General features: G+C 40.0%; 1 protein-coding gene across 1 annotated transcript; it reads left to right on the forward strand.

The window, feature by feature from the left end:
• Window positions 1–1722: 1722 nt before the first annotated feature.
• On the forward strand, window positions 1723–25482 carry LOC108676243. The gene is made up of 16 exons (XM_018164294.2): window positions 1723–1920; window positions 3185–3313; window positions 3694–3868; window positions 5641–5776; window positions 6106–6250; window positions 7736–7861; window positions 8933–9015; window positions 10390–10549; window positions 15848–15995; window positions 16233–16381; window positions 17224–17427; window positions 20506–20645; window positions 20884–20998; window positions 21989–22111; window positions 22784–22922; window positions 23896–25482. The coding sequence occupies exons 1-16, from the start codon at window positions 1723–1725 to the stop codon at window positions 23952–23954; spliced, it is 2229 nt and encodes a 742-aa protein (XP_018019783.1). The 3' UTR covers window positions 23955–25482.
• The last annotated feature ends 435 nt before the right edge of the window (window positions 25483–25917 follow it).

A 25917-nucleotide genomic window follows, 5' to 3' on the forward strand; every position in this document is an offset into this window, starting at 1 on the left:
CCGCCCGACGGTACCGGAAGTACAGCACAATCGCCCGACGGTAATAAAGTTCCGGAAGTCCAGCACAACTGCACGTCGGTAATAAAGTTCCGGAACAATTCAAGCAGGAAACAAGTCGGTCAGGCTCCTGGAGCGACTACACAACACGTCTGATCTCCACCGCGTCTCAATCTGAACTCCATCCATCGGACTATAATCCGTGTAAATCGTGTCTTAGCTTCGCCGACTTGCCGATTTGTATTAGCCTAGGTTTCTCCTATAATATAGTAACTATAGAATTTATCTCCATGTGTTGTCATTGCCCCTTTGCTAACTAGTTCACTGTTTTGACATTAGAACCGTAAATCATCGTGCCGCTTACCGCCACTCTGGCCAAAGCAACCTGACCAATTTCTAATTTGTATCAGAGGATAGAAAATCGATGAGTTAACTCAATATTTTAGTACGAAAAAGTTGTATTTCAGATTTAATCTCGTGGCAAAGTAGAAGTGACTAAAGATCTCGAAATGAGGTAAATAATAGTGAGAATTAGGAAGTCTTCAACTTTATAACAAAACTATCCACAAGACAAACTATGCATTGACCCATTTTATTTTATTTGTGTACATACGATATACGTGCGTAATGCAGCGTTCGTTATCAAGTTCAGTTATAAAGTTCATGATCGCAGTTATAAAGTTCATGATCGCAGTTATAAAGTTAATGATCGCAGTTATAAAGTTCATTATCGCAGTTATAGAGTTCATGACCGCAGTTGTAGAGTTCATGATCGCAGTTATAGAGTTCATGATGGCAGATCTTGGACATTTTCACTACCCACCCTTTGAGGGTCCTTAATTTCACTAGTTTTCTATATTTGAGTTGAAATTTCGACGTTGAATTTTACGCATAAACAAACTCGTGTGTAAAATTTTATATAACTGGTGATGATGATAGCGAGGTGGGGTGGAGAGCCTAGGTACACTTGCCATTGAATGACTCAATATTGACTCAACAGCATCAGCTCCGACGTGTTGGCAGTTGAGATTACCATCATTAGGCCTGAAGTATTCTAGAACTTTATTTGAAATGGAACCCAACGAAACCAACTTTATGTAAAAGTTGCCAATTATTTTCCGGTGGCCTTCTTAGGGCCCAATTCATTTGATATATCACGTCTATAATCTTTTAGGTGTTGACCGACTTGCATTATTTAATATCCCAGGCACTACGAAAAACTGGTCCCACGCACTAAGCAAAACTGGTCCCACGCACTAGGAAAAACTGGTGCCACGCACTAAGAAAAACTGGTCCCACGCACTAAGTGAAAGCACTAAACTGGTCCCACTAACCTAATCGGTCGCTAAGTGCACAAAAGCAAGTTTGTTGTTACGTTAACTTCGGTGCTCATGAGGCACCCTTAAATTTCACCTGATTGGCCTGATTTTTGGCAGATGTTCATAACTCATCAAGAGAAATCTTTCTGGGAGGCGAGATCTCTAACTTGAAGAATTTTTTTACATGCTGGCTGTGCCGAATGTGACCGAGAGCATTATTTACCTACAATAAGAAAAAGTAAAATATCACTATTGACCCAGGTATAGGAATTATGTTCTTTGGCAAAGTCAATAATTAAACAATGTTACCCCCCAAAAAAAAACATAACACAAAATATGCATTCCGTCACAAATATTAAGATGATAACGCCGTGTTAATGTAATGTTATTATAATTATAACCCCAAATGATGCTAATCAAGGACAGAGTGTTCGAAGTGGCATCCGGAGGTGGGAGGACTCTAGATTTGAGCACCGTCCCTGATGAGCTCATGGGCGTGATGCCAATGCAGTATATTGATGGCATGTCCTTAACCAGCAAACTCTACGCGCTGGGTGGAAATACCTCTTACAACACAGCTCTGTTGTCCAGCCTTGTTTCTGGTGTAAGTATGAATGACGTAAGACATTGTTAAATGTACCTGCATTTGTGTCCCTCAAACTATACGAATATAACTGCAGCTGCAGCTATGACGGTGGTAATTCTACCCGTGCGTAAATTTCGTTCGTACGTTCAACCAATCGCTCAGACGCTGACCGATTTGCAGTCACGCATAGGCTATGTGATTTCGTCATCCACTTAACAGGTTGTTATTACCCGAGTTTTTAAAGACGACGATAGTAGTGCTTTCTTGTAGTGCTTTTTAGTAGTGCTTTCTTGTACCGATTTTTCAGATAGTCTTTTTGGGCGGTGCATGAGCAAGACACTTAAATTTTTAACTGATCCAATCAGGTGATCCTCTGTGATCCGGCACACAACGCTTTAGGTAATGTGATTAGATCACAGAGGATCACCTAAATGGATCAGTTAAAAATTTAAGTTTCTTGCTCATGCACCGCCAAAATAGACTACCTGAAAAATCGGTACAAGAAACACTACTAAAAGTCGTAAAAAATGGTAGCGTAGTTACGCCCTCACAGATAAATGGAAAGTGCGAACGTCGGATCAAATGATGGAATGGTTAATCAGGACTTAGAAGGATCTTATTACAGCACACTATGGAAGGAAGATTTATGTTCTCCCCTGAACAAAGCTAAATTTATGATTTACAGATTCGCGAAGACGAATCAACAAGTACTTAGGGAATGCAAATTCTGCGAACGCCGATTAACGCATAATATGAATAAAAAATTATTATGCTGATGCTATGATGCTGGATTCACTATTACTAATGGGGTTGTGGGTCACCAGGCATAAATGCTTCTGGCAACGATGGAAATTTAAGGATTAGTGTGTTAATTGTTGCGTGTCAGTTTATTCATTATGAGAAACCATTTGAATATGATTGAATCAATATATAGTTTATATACAGGACGGGGTCACGATCTCCGATTCCTCTAACATTTTGTCTCCGATTGAAGTTTTTATGATAGGAAAAGTTGTTGGATTAAACTTTCAAGTTGAAATTAAAAGATGAATTTAAGTCCAAATGAATCATGCTTTGGTATAAATTTTGCAACGCGATTAAATATATTCCAGACTATAATAGTAAAGGATTTATAATTTAATACTATCAGCGGCTTTAGTGACTTTGGTAATACCGACTCAAGAAAGTGAAGAGGAGATTTTAAGAAATGATAGGAGACATTTAACAGGCGGTGTTCCGCTCAAATTAAGATTACGATACTAATTTAATCTAAACATTCCAGATTGGATTTGACCGCCTGCAGGACGCTCCCAGTAACGCCAAGGAGGCCATCCCCACCAACGTTTATAAGGACCTCAATAAAGATCTGCTGAAGGCTGGGGCCGTTGGCATGCCTGCCTCATCCAAAATCGTGAGAAGTATTAAATTGAAGCGAATATACAGTCGGAGCGATAGCTAAATTTTCATTTAAAGTGCATTGAAGAGTATATATAGGGGAAAATAACAATATTGCATCCCTAGGTATAAACCAATGACTTGTGAAAACTTTATTATTGTTATTTGATCTAGGCGTTCCTAGGCGTTGTCATCTAACATGTTGGGATTATATTAACTTGCTCAAACATTCTATCATTTTTTTAACCTGCAAAAAATACCTGAGAATTTATTGATACTACTACTCAGAGATTGATGGTGCTTATTTATTTGGCGCATTTGTTCTTATGACACTGTGAACATGAACATCTGCGTCCTAGTCTCTCTTCAGCGTTTTGTGTTTCCGTCCCCGTTCAGGGTCTGATGATGTCCGACAAGGCCTTCAGGACGGGGGTAAACATGCTTTCCGACGCAAACTTGGCAATGTTCCTGCAGGCGCAAGACGTCAAGAACATACCGATGTCCAATATCGTCCTGCAGCTCGAGTACATGAAGGATGCCTTCCCTACGCGCCAGGCGGTAGGTGGATGGAGTACCTATGATCTGAGAGCTTAAAGGAACAAGGACTGCAATGACGTTAGGGCATGGTGACTCAGCGGTTACAGTTCAGAGTACCAGGATTAGAGCAGCGAGGTATGGGTTCGATTTCAGCTTCCTGACAGTCCTGGTTATGACAATTCTAGATGGTCCAATCGGCGAGAAGGCCGGGTGATTACGCAACCTAAATTGTAGCAGTAGCAGTGAGTTGCTTGCTCGAGACCTGCAAGGAATTGACTGTAACAAGAATTAAATCCATATCGGCATAAAGATTAAGCCAAAGTGCCAGGCGTTGTCATATGACTTCGCAGAGACAAATTAGAACAGAATCCTTACATTAAAGTAATCTAGACTCATATAAACCTACCCTTTTAGGCGGTTCAAATACCTTTATTGATACAAAAATACATTGACCTTATTGCCCAATTACTTATTTATATGGATCTATGCCCAAACTGAACAACTAGAGAATTGACCAACATGCACATTGTCTTAACCATGTTTCGATGCACAAATATTAATGAAAGCCCTCAGTAAATAACCTGTTTTTAATAAACTGCATTTGGCAAAACAATGCCGTGAACCGAACAACCATTGACATCACCCACAGTACATCAACTTGCGTGATTAAAACGTAGAGTGAATTATATTCACATAGGCTGATCCTAGCAACGGACATCCTACACTTGTAGATCCAACTTAAAACGTAATAGCTGCCAATTGACTAAACCGTTGTACTCATTTCAACTTAATTTAACAAAAGAGAGACGTTGCTCCGTTTTATGCAAACCTAGTTATGATCAAATCACCATATGAACAACTCTTCGTTTAGTTAACCTAGCTAAACCTAAGCCTACTGCAGTGTTCTTCATGGATTTTGTTTTTTCTCGTCACTGAACAACTAACAATTTTCACGCTCAACCTCCAGCTTGCCTGTTCAAATGGTACCTTGGTTCATTTGTGCTCAGTAAATAGAGTTTTGCCTAGATTGCCTTTTTCTAGAATAACGTATTCAAAAGAAATTTGGGAACTAATAATTTTCGACTCCAAGGCCGCACACACGTGATTTTCTCTCTCGTGATATCGTGATTTTCGCAAATGCATTATTATTCCCAAAATACGTATGTTAGCAACATAATTCCTGAAACAGTAGAGATACAATTTTGGCACCAGGCGTGCAATGTGCCTGTGTCGAGCATATAATGATTACATCACAATCCCCACTACGATAATGCAGATGTCATTTTGAACTACATGCTTGATCGTAAGTGTTTTTTTCTGCGTTTTTAGGGGTCGCACAATGCACATGCGACTGCAATTACCTATAGTGGTAATACATGAATGAATTTAAGCTTGATACTTGCAGTCTCCGTGCCGGGCCAAATTCTAAACCACAGTCCCTTTTGTGACTCGAGGCCCGAGTCACTGCCAACCATTAGCCTAAAGCCAAACTTTCTTTGACAAATGTTTCTAATCCATCGGGTGTTAAATTTTTTTTTGCAAAAAAATCACAGCTCATAAATAATTTTATTTTCACGTCGAACTTCTCAGTGACCCAACATATCAGTTTATCTGTGACCACAAATCCTTCCAAGTACTGGGTATCCTTCAAGGTACTCTAGCACGAGAAGACCACAGACTACTAGAAAGCATGAAGCCCAACAGATCGAAGAATCAACTTGAGTGATTTTATACCCAACTTAGAGCATATAACCATTTCTTACGATTCGAGAAGCATGCAGACGATTTTCATTGACGTTTTTAAAGTGCGCGCGGCGCTCAAAGACCTCTACGTGAACTACACCGCAACGGAGATGCTGACCCAGAGTGAGGAGGAGGTCTTCCAGCTCCTCACGCCCTCCGCCATCGAGCTCATGCCTATCTGCGTCGTCGCTGCCTTCGGGTGATTATTTAGCAAGGCCTAATTTTCTCTTTTCTTCTGTGCTAAATAAACTTCAACATTGAGTTATATAACTTAACTTGCCTCAATATCATATGCTTAACAAACAAATGGCTTTGCCTAGAACGAAGTTAGTTGAGGAATGCTCGCAAGGGATAAACGATGTGTTGAGAAGAGGCAAATCATGGATTTCAACATAACCGTACCAGTCAAATTTTATTCTAATTATTCTGCGAAAATGGAACTATATGTTACTCATTCAAGTATAACAGAACGTATCTTGATAAATTATTATAACAGAACGGTAAACGACACAAGGCCATTTACCACAGCACGGACCGACTTCGGCGTCTTGACGACGTCAGCAAGACACTCCTCCTGGGCCGCCTCGTCGCAGCCAGATGGCAGGTGCTGACCTACCCCTCCATCAGCCGCATCAACATACAAACCATCGTGGACGAGGGGCTTTACTCCAGGGTAATTTTATTTTTGTTGAAACGCCTACTACGATATCAAGGAGCCAGAGTAAAGTACATTTAGTGCTGAAGCAATAGGCACACCACGTACACGTGTGATGCCTGCTTGCATAAGGTAGTAAAGGTTTTCTTCTTTTTAACTAGGGCCTGGAACTCCTCCTGTTCTCTCAATCTGGTTCGTGCTAGGTGCAATAGTCTACAGTCCGCCAGAGACAAAAATTGGTTTTTGCTTCTATTATCAGGTTTGGGATTGAGAAATTGGAGACGGGAAAATTTGAAGCATTGAATTCATATCAAAGTTTGCAAACAAAGAATTAAGAAAATAAATATAAAGTGTATATACCAGTGAGAAGTAACATAAGCGGAGAGTAAATGCCTTTGAGAGCGAAAAGTGCAACACTCAGTATATATATTTATTTCGCATGATGATGGTCTCAATTGCAAGTAAGCGTTTTCACATCTGCGGAATGATTACTGCTAAAAAATATTTATTTAGCTGTCGACCCCCCGATATTTAAGTATTACTTGTGGTTCTATCGCACTTCTCCAATTATTGTTATAAAACCGGGATATGATTACCAAGGCATGATAGCATCTTATGACCCTGACCGTACAAGTAGAAGCGTTTAAAAGTGAATATCATGGGTACAAAGGAAAACCTCTACGCTCATTTCAACTGATAAATGAAAAACAAATAATCAATGAGCATTCAGTCCACATCAATTATACACACATTTTACACAATACGAGTTAGTACATGAAAAATGACAATTCAGTACAATTTTGAAGGACGGATCCTTCTGCGTTGCCGGCAACCCGGTTGCAGAATTCACGCTGCGCAATACGCACAACTGCATTGCACAATTAAAGCAGGGCAAAGTACAATAAATACTTCTCCTTCGAGCAATCTCTACAACAGTCACAAAAAATTGCTTAGCCGAGAACTTTATTTATTAAACACTAGGTTCTCATGAAACTCATTCAGGTGAAACATATTACGAATGAATTCAAACTACGAATTCATATCCTAGAAAAAGAAACAAATTCTACTAAACAAGTAGTATCCGAGGGTATTAAAGTTTGGTTAACATTCAGTTTAGCAAAATATGAACAAAAACTGGAAAAGCACGTGCCCGCACCCAGGCCGGTGAAAGCCGGATCACGATACACGGATGTCTTAAAAGTGACCGTTAGATTTAGTTACCTAGCCATTGAGGAACGACGAACTATTGATAGTTGCAATCTAATTAGTAAATTTCATCGATGGTTGATTCAAGTTGAGAATTTTCATTTACGTATCTACTGTAATATTATCTTGAAGTCAATATTAGAAAATGTGTTTTATTATCATGTTCTTACATATTAAGTGTTTTAAATTCCAGCGTATCTCCGATGAACGCCCACTGTATTTCAAGCCTGATCGGTACATATCGGGCAATTCTCTTAGTCTGCTGGCAATAATCCTGGAAATTTTTGACTACCGCAGGGCCGACCGAGTGTTCTGACGCTGGCGCACGTAAACATGTACAGGGAAATCCTGTTATTCTTCCCCGCGGATCTGCTGAACTCAGTGACGGCAGAAGGAGCTCCTGCAGCTCTCGGCATCTTTAACGTAATGAAGGGAGAGAAGAGGTTGTGGGACGGAAGGAGGAGGCGGGTGTGGCGACTGTGCACATTTTTAACGTCTGACGGAGATATTTGTTTGTAGTTGTGTGGAAGTGTTTGGAATTTATTGGACTGGACCGTGGCTGGTAGGGGCCGTCAGTATGGTGTTAATTAAGCTTTAAGCCGTGCGGTCTCATAACATTGCATCCAAAACACGTTGATAGAGCGGATGTAAGACAAATACGAGTGTTTGGTAGTTTTCATATATAAAACATGAAATGAAATGAATTAATGAAAAACATTTATTTATTAGTAACTGTATTGCGTGAGGTAGATAAGGGAGAACTTCATAAAACATATTAACAGATTATCGTATGTTGATTTATTATATCTGTCACCAGCACAAAACGAGTTCTTTTCTTTAGGGAACTGTTATCTCGTGCAAGCATTGTTTAGAAACTGTTTCCGGACGGATTAAATAAGAATTCTATTCATAATGAAGTTTGTCGATGAGGACGCGCAATAGTCGAACTTGACTGTTCATGCTCACGCTAGGTATCTAACCTAAAAAAATTAACAGGCGTGTGCAACCATGAATTATGGCCGCCTAGGACTCGGGGAGCACGTAAATCAGCTTCTCTTTGTCAGCTTCGGCTCATGGTTCAAATGTCAGCCTCTGAGCAGCTAGCCAGCTCGGTATGACCCGGCTCGGCCAACACTTTTCATTCTCTCAGGCGACTATAAAGTCAGATAAGTGATTCTGACCAGAAACTGATTTCGATTGGGTGGCCACGCAGACCCAGAATAATTTTGCGACGGGTGTAGTAACTATTTGGCCGAAGCCTAGGCGGTCCCCAAATTTTGTTGGGGTAGTGACTCTGCATTTCTCTGCATTTATCAGAACATGACACGAGATGATAATTGTCTGTAACAATTATAGTTCAAGCCATTTGGCAGCACCAATCGCTTGGCTTGTCTCGGATGAATTAGGTGTTGAGCAGATATGTGATTGGTGTGAAACCATTTTTCGAACGTCAAACATTTTTTGTCAACAATTCTACATTTTGGGCCCTTCCAGTCCCTGGCGGGAAGCGCCCTGATGCCGTGTCTTGACGGAGGACGACGGGGGGCCATCGCTAATCTCATCATCAAGGTCAATGGGTGAGTAATAATCACTTAGGCTTGCTCCACACCATACTGCCGGGCACGTGCTAGGCATATGCCAGTCACGATCCGTTCCCAGCCAGGTACATTCAGATGTTCAGTCCGGTCACGGGCCGTCCTCACTTCAGTTACTATCGTACCACTTGCCATGCCAGTAACGCAGCGTTACCAACTGGTATATTTTCACACCAGATTACACAAATGTAGTATGCAACGATGGTATTTGGTAGGGATATTCATAATCTGGTATATTTGCTATAATCTGGTATGTTGTGCTGGGAATCATGTTTACTCGGCAGGAAAAAAACAGTTGGTTACGGTACAGTCACGTCCCGCTCGAAATATGGCTGGTGCCTTGCACAGCTGGTGTAAATACTTCTATATAAATGTATTACAGAATATTGGACTGGACCGTGACTGGCACGAGACCTACGGTATGGTGTGAACTAAGCCTTCATTTTATGCTGAAGGGAGCAGAAGCATGATGGTGTCAATCAACTATTGCAAATCCTTAGCAGTTATAGCCAGATTAGGAAATATCATTGACGACCTTATTTTTGTTCAAATTTCATCGTAGAATAAGCAGTTGGAAAATAGATTCAATTCAATACATCAAGATCGACGTTGCTTCAATGCTGAAATGCTTTACCTCCCTTTGGGTGGTGGTCACGTTTCGTCGTTGATTCTATGTTTTATTTTTGGTTGATCAAAATTCTACCTGAAATCGACTAGTAATCGATATTGTTTCAACGTCAGATGCCTGCAGGGAAGTAGAAGTAACACAAAAGGATAATGTTTTAATTAGATTTTTTGAAAAAAAATACTAAAATCAAGCAAAACAGAAACTGGGTATATTCAAGTTCAAAAGGAAGTGATCGAATACTATCAAAAGTTCTACAAAGAGGAAAATGAACCATAGATGTGAAACTAAAATACGAAATAAATCCAAGATCACTTCCGATTTAAACTTGCGGTGATGTCACATTTCGTTGAAATAAACACAAAAGTTGATCTAGAAAATCAGTTTATAAAAATGATGTGAAAAGACCTATTTTGTTTAGAGTATGAATTAAAGTAGAGTGTGATTCTCTGCAAGCTATCTTACGACGCAATTGACTATCTTAAATATACTAGCATTTTATCTTATAATGGAAATTTTTGCAATGTAAAGCTTTTACTTCTATAAAATAGTCATGACTGAAATTTTGTGCTAAGCTGATAATTGAGAATAAAATGCGCGAAAGAATGAATATTAGATATGTGTAAATATTGTCCAACAACTATAGTGTTAATGAGCCTTCCAATTTTATAATACAAATCAAGCTTAATGAATGAACAAATTAAAGCCAATATTCCACTTTCCCAAACCAGCGACAACCCGCAGACATGGCGGCAAATGTCGGGGCTGTGTTGCCTGCTGTACACGCTGCCGTCGGGGACGCTGAGCCGCATCCCCCGCGGGGCCCTCATGTCCTGTCGGTGCCACATCGCCGACCGCGCCCAGTACGCCCCTGAAGACGAGGCCCGCCAGGTCTGTAACTAATTAGTTCCATAGGTACTTATTGACTTTTGTTTTCATAAATGGTGTTTCATAACTAGATTTAATTTTGTTCCTCTTTGCAGCGACTACACTTCATGATCCGGTATAAGGTTATTACGTTTGAGAGTGAGTTATTGATTCAGACAATTTTATCTAATAATATAATATTAATAATTTAACATTGATTTTAATTAATCTGGAATAGTACACCTCATATCTGCAGTCTTCTAATTTGTCCTTAACTTTGTCCTTAACGAGATATAGAATTTCAAAGAAAAATTATAATCTAGGTGCAGTTATTATCAATTTACCATTTAATCTTTATGTTTAGATTTAATCGACACATTTACGTGTACTAGATTTTCCTAACTAGACTAGACTTGACTGTACCAGATTTTTTCCAAATTGTCTTGATTTCATCTGCTAAATTCAATGAGATACCATATCGAAACTTTTATTCCCGTCCGCCGCTGGCACAGGGACGCCGCAAGCGAGCCTGGCGGTGTAAATTAGCGGCTCTATGTTCGCTTTAAGTTCCGGTTGCCAGAGCGAAATACCCCGAAACAGAATCTTGTGAAATACCTGTCGAGCTTTGAGCGATCGTGGGGCGCGCGTATTTGGTTGCTGATACGTTCGGGACAGACACGGCCGAATCTGAAAAATGCGTTAAAAAATGCCCCCTCCCTTCCCCCCTTTATGGCGGGAAGGGAGGGGCATTTGAATCTCTGTATGCTATATATATGTATATATATATGAAGTCCAGTACTCCTCGCCTAGTTTTAAGATCAAAGCACAGTCTATAAGAGGCTTAATTTCCATGCATAGACGTTTACAGCTAGTAACTATTTTGACATGGCGTGGCTAGGAATGAGGGCAATAATTGCAAATAAAAAAATTCAATCGATACATCAATATAACTGATTCGAGGTAATGCAAGTCAAGCCAATTATGTAACTTTCGTTACCTTAAATCTCTATCGAGCAAATAGTTCTGCGAGGGCCTCGAAGTTTTGCGTCCATCGACGAAAGAAAGACCACACAATTGAATGGAGAAGCACATGTTAATCTTAACAAAATCGAGTTACGACACTAACTTGATTGCAGCTTTCAGTTGTTCACACTTCATGGCAAGTGAGGACCTTTCTGCATCCAGCGTCGGCTGCTGCAATGACAGTATTGAGTTTCACATGTAGTTCTTTACAATCATTAAAGTTATCAACTGCACTCCAAATTCATGTAGAGACAATAAAATAAAAAGCGGAATAAACGATGGTTATGGAAATCCTCAAATCAAATATGTTGCTCACAGAGGGGCTCCCTGTAAGCGAGAGTTCATAAGCTATCTTCTGCTTGAGCAATTAGCTCAAGAATGCAGACATATGCCCAAAGCTGAACAGTTCTTTGATTGAAGAAACCATTAGTCTAGCAAAAAATTTTACCGGGGTCTGAAAATACTGCTTGCAACTGCTGATAATATGAAGAATAGAAGAATTTCTAACGTCTAATACCATTCCAATATTGCTGAGCTCGATGGAAATTTCCTGAATCTATCTTCGTTTAATGTGTAGTTCTTCAGAAATAACCAAATTAATCCTTATACTTGAATGTAACTCCATAATGAAACCTGATGCTACAACGAAATAGAGTAGATAGAACGGAACAAAAGCAACTAACTTACTTGTGAATAATCGGTATACGCTCTGCAACCTGTTCCATCGTGTTCAGCTGGCCCGCCCAGTGGGGTCGACTGTTGGTTAGGTAGCATCCTCGGCAATGATAAACTTTCGAGTTCCGACTACACAAATTGATCCAGTTGACGTGTTGATTTAGAAATTAGAACCTTAAGCATATGAACAGAAACAGCTTAAATACCATGCTCGTGTTCACATGCCCAGAGGTGAAAATTTCAACCGCTGCTAAAATCTTGAACGCACAATTAAAATTGCGTAGTCATGAAGAATGTCGCCTCCCGACGAGAAGTATTGCAACGAACTCCACTTTAGAAAGCACTGGACAGCAAAAGGTAAGGAATTTGTATTGCTGAAAATGTCAAAAACGGTAATTTTCAGTTTTTAATACTAAGTTGTTTGCAAGACGTAGACTTCATGCGTGCATGGTTGATGCTGATGCGTGCATCAACCGACGTCCGCACGAGATGAACAGTGTATAACTGCTCAAGATCAGCGCCTGCGGCGCGCAGTCCGAACCACCTCTCACTGCTTTGTCTCAAGCCGGGTAGTTGATAACTAACCTCCCACTCCTTATTAGGGAGTATAAAGGGGATTCATTTGATACCCCTACCTCTGAAATGTTGGCGTTTTGGTGAACACACGCAATATACGCATCTCGACGTACAAGCAATGCACGCGTGTTCATGAACACATATCGCAAGGGAGTTCTCACAAGAGTAACACTTGAGTGTTCACTGAAACGTATCGCAAGCGTCTTGACATGAACGCGGTGCATGCGGGTCGAAGACAACGCAACGCACGCGTGTTAGCACGCGTAATGGTCGCGTGCCGATGGACAATCATTGCACGCGTAATGAAACTCGCGCAAACGCTGGTGCGACCCTAAAATTTCGTTCAAAATTTTGTCCCAAAAGTTTTGAAGCGGTTTGCGTGAGCAAATAAAACATTCAAATCAAGAAAACGCAATGCCCACACGTTGACGTACACGCAATGCATGAGTGGTAAAGCCCACGCGTTTAGAAACTCTTGCGCCTACTCTTGCATCGTATATGGGTTTTTGAATCAGAGGCTTGTCGTGCTCGCGCTAAGAATTAATGCCAGCTACTGAGCGGGGCAAGCCAATGGTGGCCTGACCAGCGTGTGTCATTCGTGTGTCATTTGATTCTTTATATTTTTTACAATGGAACTACCCAAAATAGCACCTTTTGGGAGGCTGATTAGGGGAGGCGGACATCTCATATCCGATTCATTTTTAATCCGAGAGCGGCAACCGAAGACCGAACGATAGCGGCGCCTAAATTTTGACAGGGTAGATAAGATAAATCCAATGCATTATCTTGTCTGTCATTGCAACCTTGCGTGTAACAGTTTTTGTTATTCCATATCCATCTCTTCGTCTGACTTTGGATTATTCGTTCAACTTTAAGGTTGGAAATTCGTTTCGGTATATGTAATTATCTACATATATAGAAGTCTATCACGCTAAATCCAACAGGAAACATTTTACTTGCAAGCACAAATTCTGCGGTTAGGCTGTTGAACCCCAGAAATTCTTTTCTTCTCAATGACTTCAGAAAAATAATAAATCCCAAAGGTTGCAGGTAGGTTGATAAGCCGTGTTTCAACCCTTAACTCCCATACCGAAAACAACATCAAGTAAAATGCAACGCAGTGAAAAATTAAGGGCGTATCACCTGCGCTTTAAAGTAGATTTAGTTTGAGGCGAGAGAATGTGGTGCCCGAGCATAATCGAGTCGACAGCACCGACTATATCGACGAGTCTGTCGAGTATATCGACAGCGACGAGTTGTAAACTGTAAAGATCGATGCTGACAACGCTGAAATAAACGTATACGGAAACTCAGAGGCTAGGGAGAGGCTGGAGTAAGGTGTGAGGCAAGTTTATTGTTTACAGGTATAGGGCTGGTGATGAACTGACAAGGAGCAAAACGGGTATGACAAAGTTAACACAAGAATGAACTGTTTCCTAGGTGGTTTGATTCAAGAAGTCAGGCGGGATGTTGCTACAAAACTTTCGAAATCGACGAAGAGTAAAGTGTTTCAGTGCGCCCAACCGCTCCTGAGCAGCAGCGGCTTTAGTAGGCAAGTTAGGCGCACCAAACCACACTAATCGAGCTGCTGACATGAAACTTCGGCGCAAGATACTGTACAGGGTGCGGCGCGGGAACTTACTTATTTGAATTGCGCGCCACGTGGCGGCCATTAGTCCTAGGAAGGTGGCGCCATGCGCAATATGGTGCGCGGGCTATGAAGTTTTTCGTCCACTCAGTTCAGTTGCGACCATGCAGTGGTCGAGAGAGGAGCGCGCGTTCGCAAGAAAGAATTAAAACGCTATCTTTAATACTTTTTACTTTGTGATTTTTTTAAAAGAGTAAGTTCCCACGCCGCACCCTGTACATGGCAGTCTGTGTGTCAAGAATTAATAAACCACATTTCACGCATGTATATATGTAGTACTTAAATCGATATCGGTATGTAAACTGTACTGAATGCACATATCGCGTTCCGATTGAAAAAAACTAGGATGTCAGGTGTACAAAGACGTCAGTGGTACTTAATCTTAGGTCCTCACTCTACCAAGACGCCAAAAAAACCCTACGACTTAGTCGTAGGGTTTTTTACGAGGGATTACCTGAATAAATACTTTATTTTAGGTTTGACTTCTTACGTGTATAGATCACTCATTTACATTACCATTCACGGGAAAACACGTATGTATTGAAGCACAACCATATAATATTATATAACATGCAGTTGTTCATTAACTATTCCAATTGACTACAAATTTAATTAACTACCTAATGCAAACCATCAAAAGCATGATAAAGTCCCTTCATTCTAATACCAACCCTAAGTAGGTGATTTCGACGTTCAAATTTTTACGTAGCATTGTGATGTATATTTTCATCCGTAAAAACAGCAATAAACAACTCATTCTCCTCGTCCCAAAATATTTTGAATAATTTTTTTTACCTCATGAGAAAATTTTGTAATAAGTTTTCTAAGTTTCAGCTAGCAACGGCGAAATCGATCCTGTTGGCATCTCATAAATATTTCTTTAGTGAGGTCTTACTTCGTTATGGCATTTATAGATTAACGTATCTATTCATCAGTTAATAAAGTAATATTAATTAATAATGAAGGTTTCAAAACGATTGAGACGCAGCCTGGCCAAGAGAAAACCAATATCACGATAAAGCTGAAAACTTCAAGATTTTGATCCCCGTACTGCGTTACTGAGCATCGAACAACATTTTAAGTAGGACTTCGGGGCAAAAAAAAAATCTGAAAGATTGATTTTACATTGAGTGATTACTACATTGGAGATTTGAAGCATTTTATCAGGAGCGCCACACAACTCATCTTCTATTCTACCGGCCCACTCACTATTGGGCAAGACGGTCACTAGCCCTCTCTGCGCACATGATTTTCTGCCTCGTGCTTAATTGTCGCTGAAACGCCTAGGAATTTTGACTGGTAATGAATTTTAACACAATTTTATGCAACTTTTTACACAATTTCACACATTTTACTTTACTAAACATAACGATTGTGAGAGACCATTTCACTTTAAACAGATGGAATGCCGAAACTACATCGGCGACGACTACGACGGTGAGATCTGGCAGCGCGAAAACGTGCGACGCGTGCAGGCCTGGGCGGCGCTAGACATCCTTGACCCTTACACCATTCCCAACTACAACCCCAACGGCCGACGAAAACGATGTGAGGAGGGTATATTGTATGAATTTTTGATTTAAATGACATGCATAAGAAATATATCTCGGTGTTGCTAAAAAGATACCGGGATGCCTTTAAATTGTTTATTAATACCATGATTAACTCTGATTAACTCTACTGTTTAACTCTGACGTAACTGAGGCGTTGTTAGTAAGACGATGCAGTGCTCCTAATTTTTTATTTGGGTGTACGATTCACAATTCAGTCTGTAATTCCGCTCAGCATTCAGCGACATCGCGCTATGTAATCGCGCGTCGGTGAGCGGCGTGGACGATATCAGCAACGGCGAACTGAACAACGCAACCCCGGACACCATCATGCAATGCCTTGGTGCCCTTGGGTCTCGATACATGGACGACTCCAAAGCCTCGGTTAGTATTGCTAAACTATATTATTTGTATTATGTATGCACGTGGCGCAGACGCATATTGTTTCTATACGCTAGGAACTCGACCCGATCAAGAGCATACGATCTCAGCCATTGCATGGGCAACGCATCATCGTTCAATGTTTTGGGTGACTACTGGACTCACAGGGCAATCATGGTATGAGCAAAATCGACGTCTAAATCATGTGAACAGGCTGATTGCCAGGATCCTCGTATAGGAGAATATGAAAACTAATATGATTGCGGGTAACGACATTAAAAAACTGCTAATGATACGAAGATATGTACTGTTGAATGAGAAAAAAGTTATGGGTCTGGCATTGCTGTCCAAAGTGCCTTCAGTTATATTCGACATGAAAATTTAGGACAATACGAGACCTTGATAGCTATGCAAATTGTAGGAAAATATGTTCGACATAGGGTCTTCACAATAATGATGATATGTGTTGGCAAGGGAGGTGGATAACCTTAGGTTGCATATTAGATCATGCGAAGAAGAAGTAAAATTTGAAGTTACCATCAAAACTACCTTATTGATTGTTAAAACTGAAGTTTCTTCGTAGGGTGTCAATAGGTTAATTCTTTACTGTTGAATTGTCATGGGAAGATCGATCCCATATGATTATGTTAAAACTCCAACAATTTAGTTGAATGATCCAAGATTTAGTTCGAGCTAAATGTTAAGTGCTCAAATGAAAATATCTTCTTCAAATTTTCAGCATTCTTCAACTTTCTCTCAATATTTCTAATGACCCTTCGAATTCATTCCAATGACCTTTCATTCATTTCAAGCTTTCGGGTTCTCATTTCTCTTCGTGTTTACAGATCCTGGCGTACAAAGTACGAGAATCACTGAGGCTACGTTCCTGGTCGAACCTCACGAATGACCTCATGCGTGACATGAACTACATCATGAAAGGCATTCCGGCCCACGAAATTCGTGATCTCCCGTTCCTCACCCCTCCTGTCTTCTTTTACGACACTGTATCCGTCCTGGGCAACGAAAAGATGAAATTCTACGACGAGCAGGTAAGGTCATATCATAATACTTTGTTATGACGAACAGTTGTAACTCAAGTTCAATGACGATAAATCGGTACCAACCTTTGCATAAGGTCCGTGTTCACGGATTCCCAATCTAAATTTTCGTTCCAATTTGGGTCGCACTCTATGGCGTTATAGGTTAATCAGGCGTGAATTGGCCACCTACGTATTTGGTCGCTATTTAGCATTAGCAGCCTCGTTCAGAAGACGATACCTCGGTGGGCCCAATCTACGTAATATAACCGAAATGAACAGCTAGTCAGGCTGCCTCATGATGGATATAGACAGACGCTAGTGAGCCTAGGCTGCCTTATGATGGCCCTGGTCAGAAGCTGGACCAGCTGGAGTACACCAGATTCTGATCAGGCCATTATTTCGCTCGGACAACCAGACCTTGAAGTGGACAAATAGAGCCGTTAATTTACGTTTAACATGAGGTCAAGGTGTCCTAATTAAGAAGCTGACCACAGCCGGAATACCGACAGGGTTGCGACAGACGAGCGTGACCTACAATAAAGACGAAAAATACTGACAGACGCTTCTAACTTTTAGTTACTACAAAAGTTATAGTAGTTGTTTATTGAACGACACAACGCGACTGATTCGTATGAACGACTATTAATTCTGGTAGACAAAAATTTGAAACAAACGACGCTGAAATGAATAAGAAGAATTAATGAGATATGCATCCATGCTGAAAAATTAAACACTGTGCATCATTTTAAACGATGTAATCTAACGAAGTCTTACGAACAAGTGCTGCTGTGCAACGCTCATTTTGTATTGTAGCCATTGAGCGGTTAAAGCTTGTCCAAGAGTGCCCGCTGCTCGCTGTGCTTTCGTTTTTATCTCTCAACTGTACTGTAATATAATGAGTTCCATTAACGAAATGAATAATTTATATTATAAAGGGTTTCAAAGACTCCTCTAGATAAGTTTTTTTTTGGGAAGGGGATCAGCACGAACTCTTTTGGTGAATAAACTAAACTTCAACTCCATGACGTGGCAGTGGCTTTCGGCATGATTTTGGGCTGCAAAATGATACAACTTAACATACACACGTCCTTTACAAAATACTAGCGACTATCTTACAGGCAAGACAACATCCATCAAAATTGAAAATCGCATAGTTCCTCCACTACAAGTCTACACGGGTATCTGTTTTCCCTTCATCCTCTTTTGTTTCCACTCTCACAAACTCGCCCCATTACTAACTTTCCATAACATCCGGATGATAAAGAATACAACTGATCAGTAAAAAAGGACCTAGTGCTCCAACAACAGCACAAAACATTGTTGTCATCTAATCATACGGCTCCCAGTTCTTCGACCAACACACCTTCGCGCCAAGCACTCTCAATCCTCAACACAGTTTACTCAAAAGCTGCAAATTATGGTTCGACGTCACTCAATCTACACATAAACACCATACCACCAATATCACTACAACGGCGCTACACGTGATGTCTACTCTACCTGGACGTCGGTTTCCACTATCCGTCAAAGTGCAACTACCATGACTACTTTGAAAGACTGGTAAAACGCACCGCGAGTAACGCACAGTGAGGAAGAATGAATTATTGAGAGGTCTTTGTCGCAGAGGCTTGAACTCTTCAACCTAAATCCAAATTTTTTCTTTCCGAGCATTAAGCAAATGAGCAATGAACGCACATCATCCTCAACAATATCTTTACAACCAACTCCAGTACTAAAAACAAACGTGCACATATTAACCGAAAAAACGCAAATAGAGGCTTTTAAATCTTTTTCGAAAAAACGCAAATAGAGGCTTTTTAAATCTTAAAAATACTTGAAAATCGAAATAAGTAAAATTTTGTAAGTAAAATAAGTAAAAAACCTGCCTATCTTTTCTCTGCGTAACCCATTTAAAACCCTAGGGCCGTATTATCAAAACTTCGTAACTTTTTATACTTCCGACAAAAAAGTTACGTGTTACGAAAGTACACCCTAATTTTGGCATTATCAAAACATTTGTACGTAAGACTTAGCTAAAAGTGTACTATCAAAACCATCTGGCCAACTGACCAATCAGAGGCTTGGGATTTGTTTACATTCTGTGAACTTCGATGGCGGGAATCGATGCCTTCGATGCTATCGACTATCGAATGCGGTCTGTCGGTATTGCTCCTTGTTGGCTCAGAAAAAGCCGTTCTAAAATACTTGTTAATACTTTTTAATAAACAGCGTGAGTGGAAGAAGAAATCTGTGTCCGGAGCTAAAAATTATGGTTGGCAGAGATATAAAGTACCGACTAGAAGGAATGAATTATGAGAGTTGGGCGCGAAAGCTCTGCTTTCGCGCTTGTAAAATATAACGAAATATGCATTTGCTTGCAAAATATAACGCAAAAGGAAAACAAAATCAGTTTCTGGCATTAACTCAATTGATTTTTTTTCAATAGCACTGTTTAGCACGATCACATATTTTGATCGAGCAAATGTTGCACGATCAAGTAGTGGAGATATCACAAGTAGAGCCATCATTCTATGCGTGTATAATCCGCGCTGTCGGATTATTGACAAAATTCTATCACAAGTCAAGGTGTTGCTACTTGCTAGTAAATCAATAGTTTCCTATCGCTTCAGCAGACACTCTAAACTTGTGGGGAACTTCACTTACGACATCTCCGAGCAGGCGTACAGTTACGTTACGTATCTTCCCGCGCAAATGTTTTGATAATACCACCTCTAGAGTCACGTCATCAAGTCAGCACTTACGCCACTCGTAAGTCGATTTTGCGTACTTAAGAAGTTTTGATAATACGGCCCCAGACCGGTTTCCTTCCCCATCCCTACATCTATCCTCAACCTAATACTGATAATGAAATAAAAACCTAACTATGCGCAATGCAAATAGTCCTTTTTTGGTTTCAAAATTTATCTTCCTCTTTCTGTTCACTCTATTACATTTGCTGTTCTATACGATTTTTCTTGGTGGCGCCGCAAACAAGTTCATTCATGGAAACTCGCGTGCGTTCTCACTCATTCTCTACAAAATAAATTTAATCCAGAAGCCTGGCATAACATTTCAATTACTGAACAGCTTCGAGCGTATGCAGAGAGGGTGCTCACGACATGGCGGCCACTTAACAGCATGGCGGACAATCAGCTCGCCATGTTCAACCGCCTCTTGTGTGCCACCAACGCCTCCCTCATCAACGAGCTTAGTGCAGAAAGAGTTGGGTGAGCTTCTTGCTAAATTCTTATTATTTTACCCGCATTAATTAGCTGTGAAGGTAGCATTCCAAAATTGTTCATTTTTCACTGAAAATTTCAGATTGTATTGAATCGATTCTCAAAGAATTGCACGTCACGAATGGTGATCCTGCAGTCGCAGACCCATATTATTGCTTTGATATCACTATCGCTTACTTTCACCATATTGATTGACTAATTGGTTAGAATAATTTAATAATTGCAGAAACGCGTTAACCTTCCTTGGGGTCACTTTGGAAGGGTGCAGTAGAGAGAATGTGTTGGCGCCTCTTGCTGTAAAAGCTCTCATTTACTACCCACGCCCGATTTCCAAGGCCCAGGTAATGTAGATTTACCATTCAGGTTACTTATTGCTCAACAAATTTTGACATACAACTAGTTGTTACAACTACAGATAGGCGGGGTGGTTCTGTGGTTAAACTGTTAAAGTTCAGAGTACCAGGATTGGAGCAGAGTGGTGTGGGTTCGAACCCCGCTCTGTGCGCCAGTTTCTGGTCAGAATCGGCAAGGAGGCCAGGCGGTTAAGCAAAGAAAATTTGATGCAGTGAGTTGCGAGTTCAAGCCCGCAGCATGCAGTGGGTGTTCTGCAATGTTAAGAATCGACGACAGGCCCACGACCAAATAAACACTAAAACCGCTATATTATTATATTACAACTAACAACTATTTGTTACAACTACAACTAACAATTAGTTATTACAACTACAACTAGTTGTGTACTACTCTAACGTGTCTTATGAAGCCACCATGATGATACCATACAACCATTATTTGTTGACGGATATCAATGTTAGGCTGTCAAAAAACATTTCGTATTTTGTGGCATTGATCTTAATTGGTCTTTAGTTTACGAATGTATTGCCTCGCTGGGTTTCGTATTACGTTTTGATGCTGACATTTTAAAACAAGTTAACATAGTATTAGTGCTTCTAAATGCAAATGATAATTCATAAATAGAAGACAACATGCGCGATGATGTCAGTAGATAGATTCCGTGTGTTTTACTTATGTTGTTGTCCAGACCGCTTCCTTTCATCGTTCATTGCCGGTCTACGTACCTGACGCAATTGTATGCAGCGTTATATTTTGCTTGGAATATCATTTAGCAAGTGCGGGAGTTGGCGCAATATTTAGCTCAACGTAGTTTGTAAGTTGAGTGTATTGTTTGCAGGTATAGCATCATTCGTTAGTCAAACGCCTTCTGTTATTCATAATGTTGTACCTTAAGTGAGACGATGGGCGCGGTGTAAAATGTTCTAATGTGATACGTTTTTTGTCTCGCCTGCCACTTCTTACGGCGTAATTTTTAGGTGCGAGAAATGGGCGTGGTGTTCGCAGGCATTCAACCGGACAGGATCAAGGAACTCGAACCGAGCTCCTTCACCGGTCTCACTCCCACGGCCTTGCGCACCATGACCAGCGACGCAATCCGAGTACGTATGGTAATAGAGCATTCAGAATAAAGAACAGGAGACACTGGGATGTTAGTTACTGTACAGTGAAGGCAATTCTGCGAGGCAAATATAACACAGGGAACGTGGGATTTAGCCGCTGATGGATTTGGTCGCATTATTCGTTTGAGGTGCAGGTTTTGCTCTCTCTTCATGGCACATGATGGACAGGTTAGGTTTTGGTGAGGTACAATATCATGAGTTTTCAGTGACATGGAGAGATATAACTAACGTGGTTACATGTTACCATTGTCACTTCTAGGACTGCTTTCAGTCCCTGCAATTTAGAGTGAATGGTACGCGGGGTGATGATTGAATGGCCCGTGTAACAATTGATGTGCATGATCCGAATAAAAGGCACGAGATTTAGAAGGCTCGGAGAAAAATGTTATCTTGAAAAAAATGAAACGACTAGAACCTAATGCGATTAGGACACACCGTAATCGCTTTAAATGCCAAGCAAACTGGTATGACGTGCATGTATCACAGGGTGCATTTGTAGCATAAAGTGCGAACAATGTGCGGAAATTGTGATATGATCGCTTTGGAACCGAGTTTGAGGTACACAATGTTCATAACCGAGCAATTGCTGAAAAATTTATGCCTCTCTTAAGCTCTTACATGATTCTTACGCACGCAATGGTTTCCCTTTAGGCGATGACGCCGGATCAGATTCGTAGTCTTTCTGGCACGACAGCGATGAATCTGAACAGTGGGATAAGGGACAGCCTCTCCGCGGAGCAGAAAGCGGCTCTCAATGAGGCCATCACCGGGAGTGGGACCTCCAGACGAGGTAAGGCTTTCGTGAACGTACAACTGGATAACAAATGGTGCATGTGCACTGATGCTGAGAAGGTCTGATGAAGAAACGGTGGCACATCATGGCCAGAAGGAGAAGAATAAAATCGAATAACAAGTGGAAGCAAAAAGTGCGCAGGGTGCATAAAAACTAAACTAAAACTGTTTCTATTTCATGTGTGTGCGTGTGGGGATTAATATTAATTATCGATGAAAATTTCAAATGAACTGTGCCCACTGTAGGGAAACATTTTGTATTTAGTGGCTTGGTCATCATAGGAGAGGCGAGGGAGAGGCAAGTACTTTGATGACCTCTTGTGTCTGTAAAATACTCGGTAGTGTTTTTACGAAGAACGGGTGGAAGTTGAGTTGTATGATTTTGTGTTGCTGTCAGATGAGCCATTATTATTATCAGGTGTACCATTTTTATTCATCGAGTGATTTCATATTTTCGCGGAGGAAAGTAAGAAGATGACTGAAATATGATGAAGATATTGGCCAGAGGTACGATAAAGAGGAAGATTGAAAATGTTAGGAGGATTTGCTTCTGCTAAATTTCCGACATTTTTGCTTGTACTGCCATGCTTTGTGTGTTTACGTAGTCCTTGAAATGTATGATCGTAAGAAAAGATTGCCGCTCAGTGTTAAAAAAAAAGTTTTTTCGAGGACAACCCTAAAGAGCATGGGCTTTCCTTGTGTAATTGAGGCACCGAACAGAATTCGAAAAACCTCCATCGTTTGACAAGGGGACAGCAGTATAAAAACTGACGGATCAAATTTTTCAATTAAGGATCTGATAGCGAAACATTAGCGTATGAATGATATGAAATCAATGTTGAGAGTTTTTCACGTTACTCATGGGGAATTGCGTGGCAGACGACCAAATTGTGTTTGTTTAGTACACATGGATTGATAATCATTGTCCTAAGTAATTTAAGAGCTTATCTATTCATTTTAACTACTTACAGAACTTTCGACCTCAGCTACACTCCTGACTGTGATTCATATAGTCTTCATTTGGAAGTAACATCAACAACCACGTCCGCTACTTCGAATGAAGCAGCGTCTCTTCAATGTAAGAGACAAAGCCCGCAAAAACATCAGCAGAAACCTTATAACTCGCAACATTTTCTTCAACGTCTACGAAGGCAATGCTATCATCTTCTAGGCCACTAATTTCGACGCTTTTGTGATACCTTATTCCTGTTAATTCTGACGAGTTGTGATTAGGCAGCATGCAAAACTAAATGTATACTCTTGAATAATTTGTTAGGTAACCCATGCTCATATTATACCTGCGGTATAGAAGAATGATGTGGTATTATATTAATGGTAATTTTAAAATGTAAATTATTAGTATTCATAGGTTAAATCTCGTGGGTGTTACAACGGAGTGCATTAAATCTGCTGCTAGAGTATATAGTATTTTCGATGAAATACCGACATTGAGAATGATAATTCGAATTTGGTTCCATATGCAATAATTTCATTGCTTTCAAAAATGTGTGGCCTGTACAATAGTAAATGTAATACAAAACAAGGGGAATCTGATCGAGATTCTTTAATGAGGTCTACTGCATCATTCTCCTGTCCTGAACGACTATTTCTCATGCCTCAAGAAGCTCAAAAATGATTCATAAATAACTATATCATTAGTTTGCTTGTATCGAACGTTAACTAAGAAGTTGCCCTGTAATTTCATTATTTCATTATTAATATTCATTCATTAAATTCAAGCCCAGAATGTGCCCTGTAAATTCATTATTTCTTCACCGGGAATGTTTTCAACAATGATATGTTGAAATTGGTGGACGTATTTTCCAACTTTTTTTTTTACTTTTTTTGCTTCTCCCTTCATGACTCATAAGTTGTATTCATAACATAGGCGAATCGAACAATTGCTCCAAAAAGTATCATCGGAATCGGCCTAGAATCGTAGTTCCGCCCAGAAATGAAATAAATTCCCTTTCATGAAAAATCAGGCATAAGATTCCATTCCCCTATGTAGAATCATTTCATTTTTCACTTCATTTATGTTTTTAATTCAAATCGATGTCATATTTTTACCGATGTATATTAGATACTCGTACGAAAATAATTTCTGGTTGCCAGAAAATCTGTCGTAAAAGTGATAGAAAGAGCTATTGATTTTCAGTTGATTCAAAGGAAAATAAATTCTGCAACGTAGCCTCTAGGGAAGTTTTTGTTTAGGGTTATATTTTCTGCATGCCTTTTTGAAATGTTACTTTAAATTTGTGTTTATTAGTAGCATACGATTTCCTTTCGGATACGTGGTTAATAGAGGTAACGAAACGAGGAGGTAACTTTTTACTTGCGCCTGTATTTCCGTACCTAAAATAGCACCTCAATGTTGCCATCGGAGTGACTTGTGATATGAAAAGAGTTATCGCTCTATTGACTAGTTAGAATTAATAGCACCAGTACTAAGAATTATATATATATATATATACACTGTAGACAGTATAAATCAGAACACTAAAATTCTAAAATTTTATTGCTTATAACTCACGTTGCATTTCATTTCTACTCAACAGTTCAATATGTTCACTACTTTATTACTATTAGTAACCGGTAAATTTTAAATTTTTTTCACATTCAAATCATTCTGCGCACGCAATTTTAAATTTATTATTATAAAATATTTTCAGTCGTAGTCAAACCTGGGAAGATTTATTCGTTATAATGTTGGAATTGTGATGCACTCATATATTTAATGATGAATCTAATGAAGAATTCCATGATTTTTTTTAGATTGAATATGAAATACGTTCGATTAAAATATTATTCTACAATCCACCAATGATTTGAATTTAGTCTGTAATAATGTGTTGTTTCAAAATTAACAAAATCTGTCCATTTTTTACTAAAAAACGTGCGTTATTACTGCTGATGATCTGTGATACCCATTTAATAAATGGAGGGGTGAGATGGACCCCCTTTTTTCTAACTACAGGTAATGGGCACATCCA

This window comes from Hyalella azteca, unplaced genomic scaffold, assembly GCF_000764305.2.
Source record: "Hyalella azteca isolate HAZT.00-mixed unplaced genomic scaffold, Hazt_2.0.2 contig8197, whole genome shotgun sequence".
Taxonomy (NCBI): domain Eukaryota; kingdom Metazoa; phylum Arthropoda; class Malacostraca; order Amphipoda; family Hyalellidae; genus Hyalella; species Hyalella azteca.

Excerpts from the sequence above, each read along its gene's own strand:
- LOC108676243 (XM_018164294.2), top strand. The coding sequence starts at position 1,723 with ATGATGCTAATCAAGGACAGAGTGTTCGAAGTGGCATCCGGAGGTGGG. Across the intron at positions 1,921-3,184 it reads TGTCCAGCCTTGTTTCTGGT|ATTGGATTTGACCGCCTGCA; the intron begins GTAAGTATGAAT and ends TAAACATTCCAG. Across the intron at positions 6,251-7,735 it reads ACGAGGGGCTTTACTCCAGG|GGCCGACCGAGTGTTCTGAC; the intron begins GTAATTTTATTT and ends TGACTACCGCAG.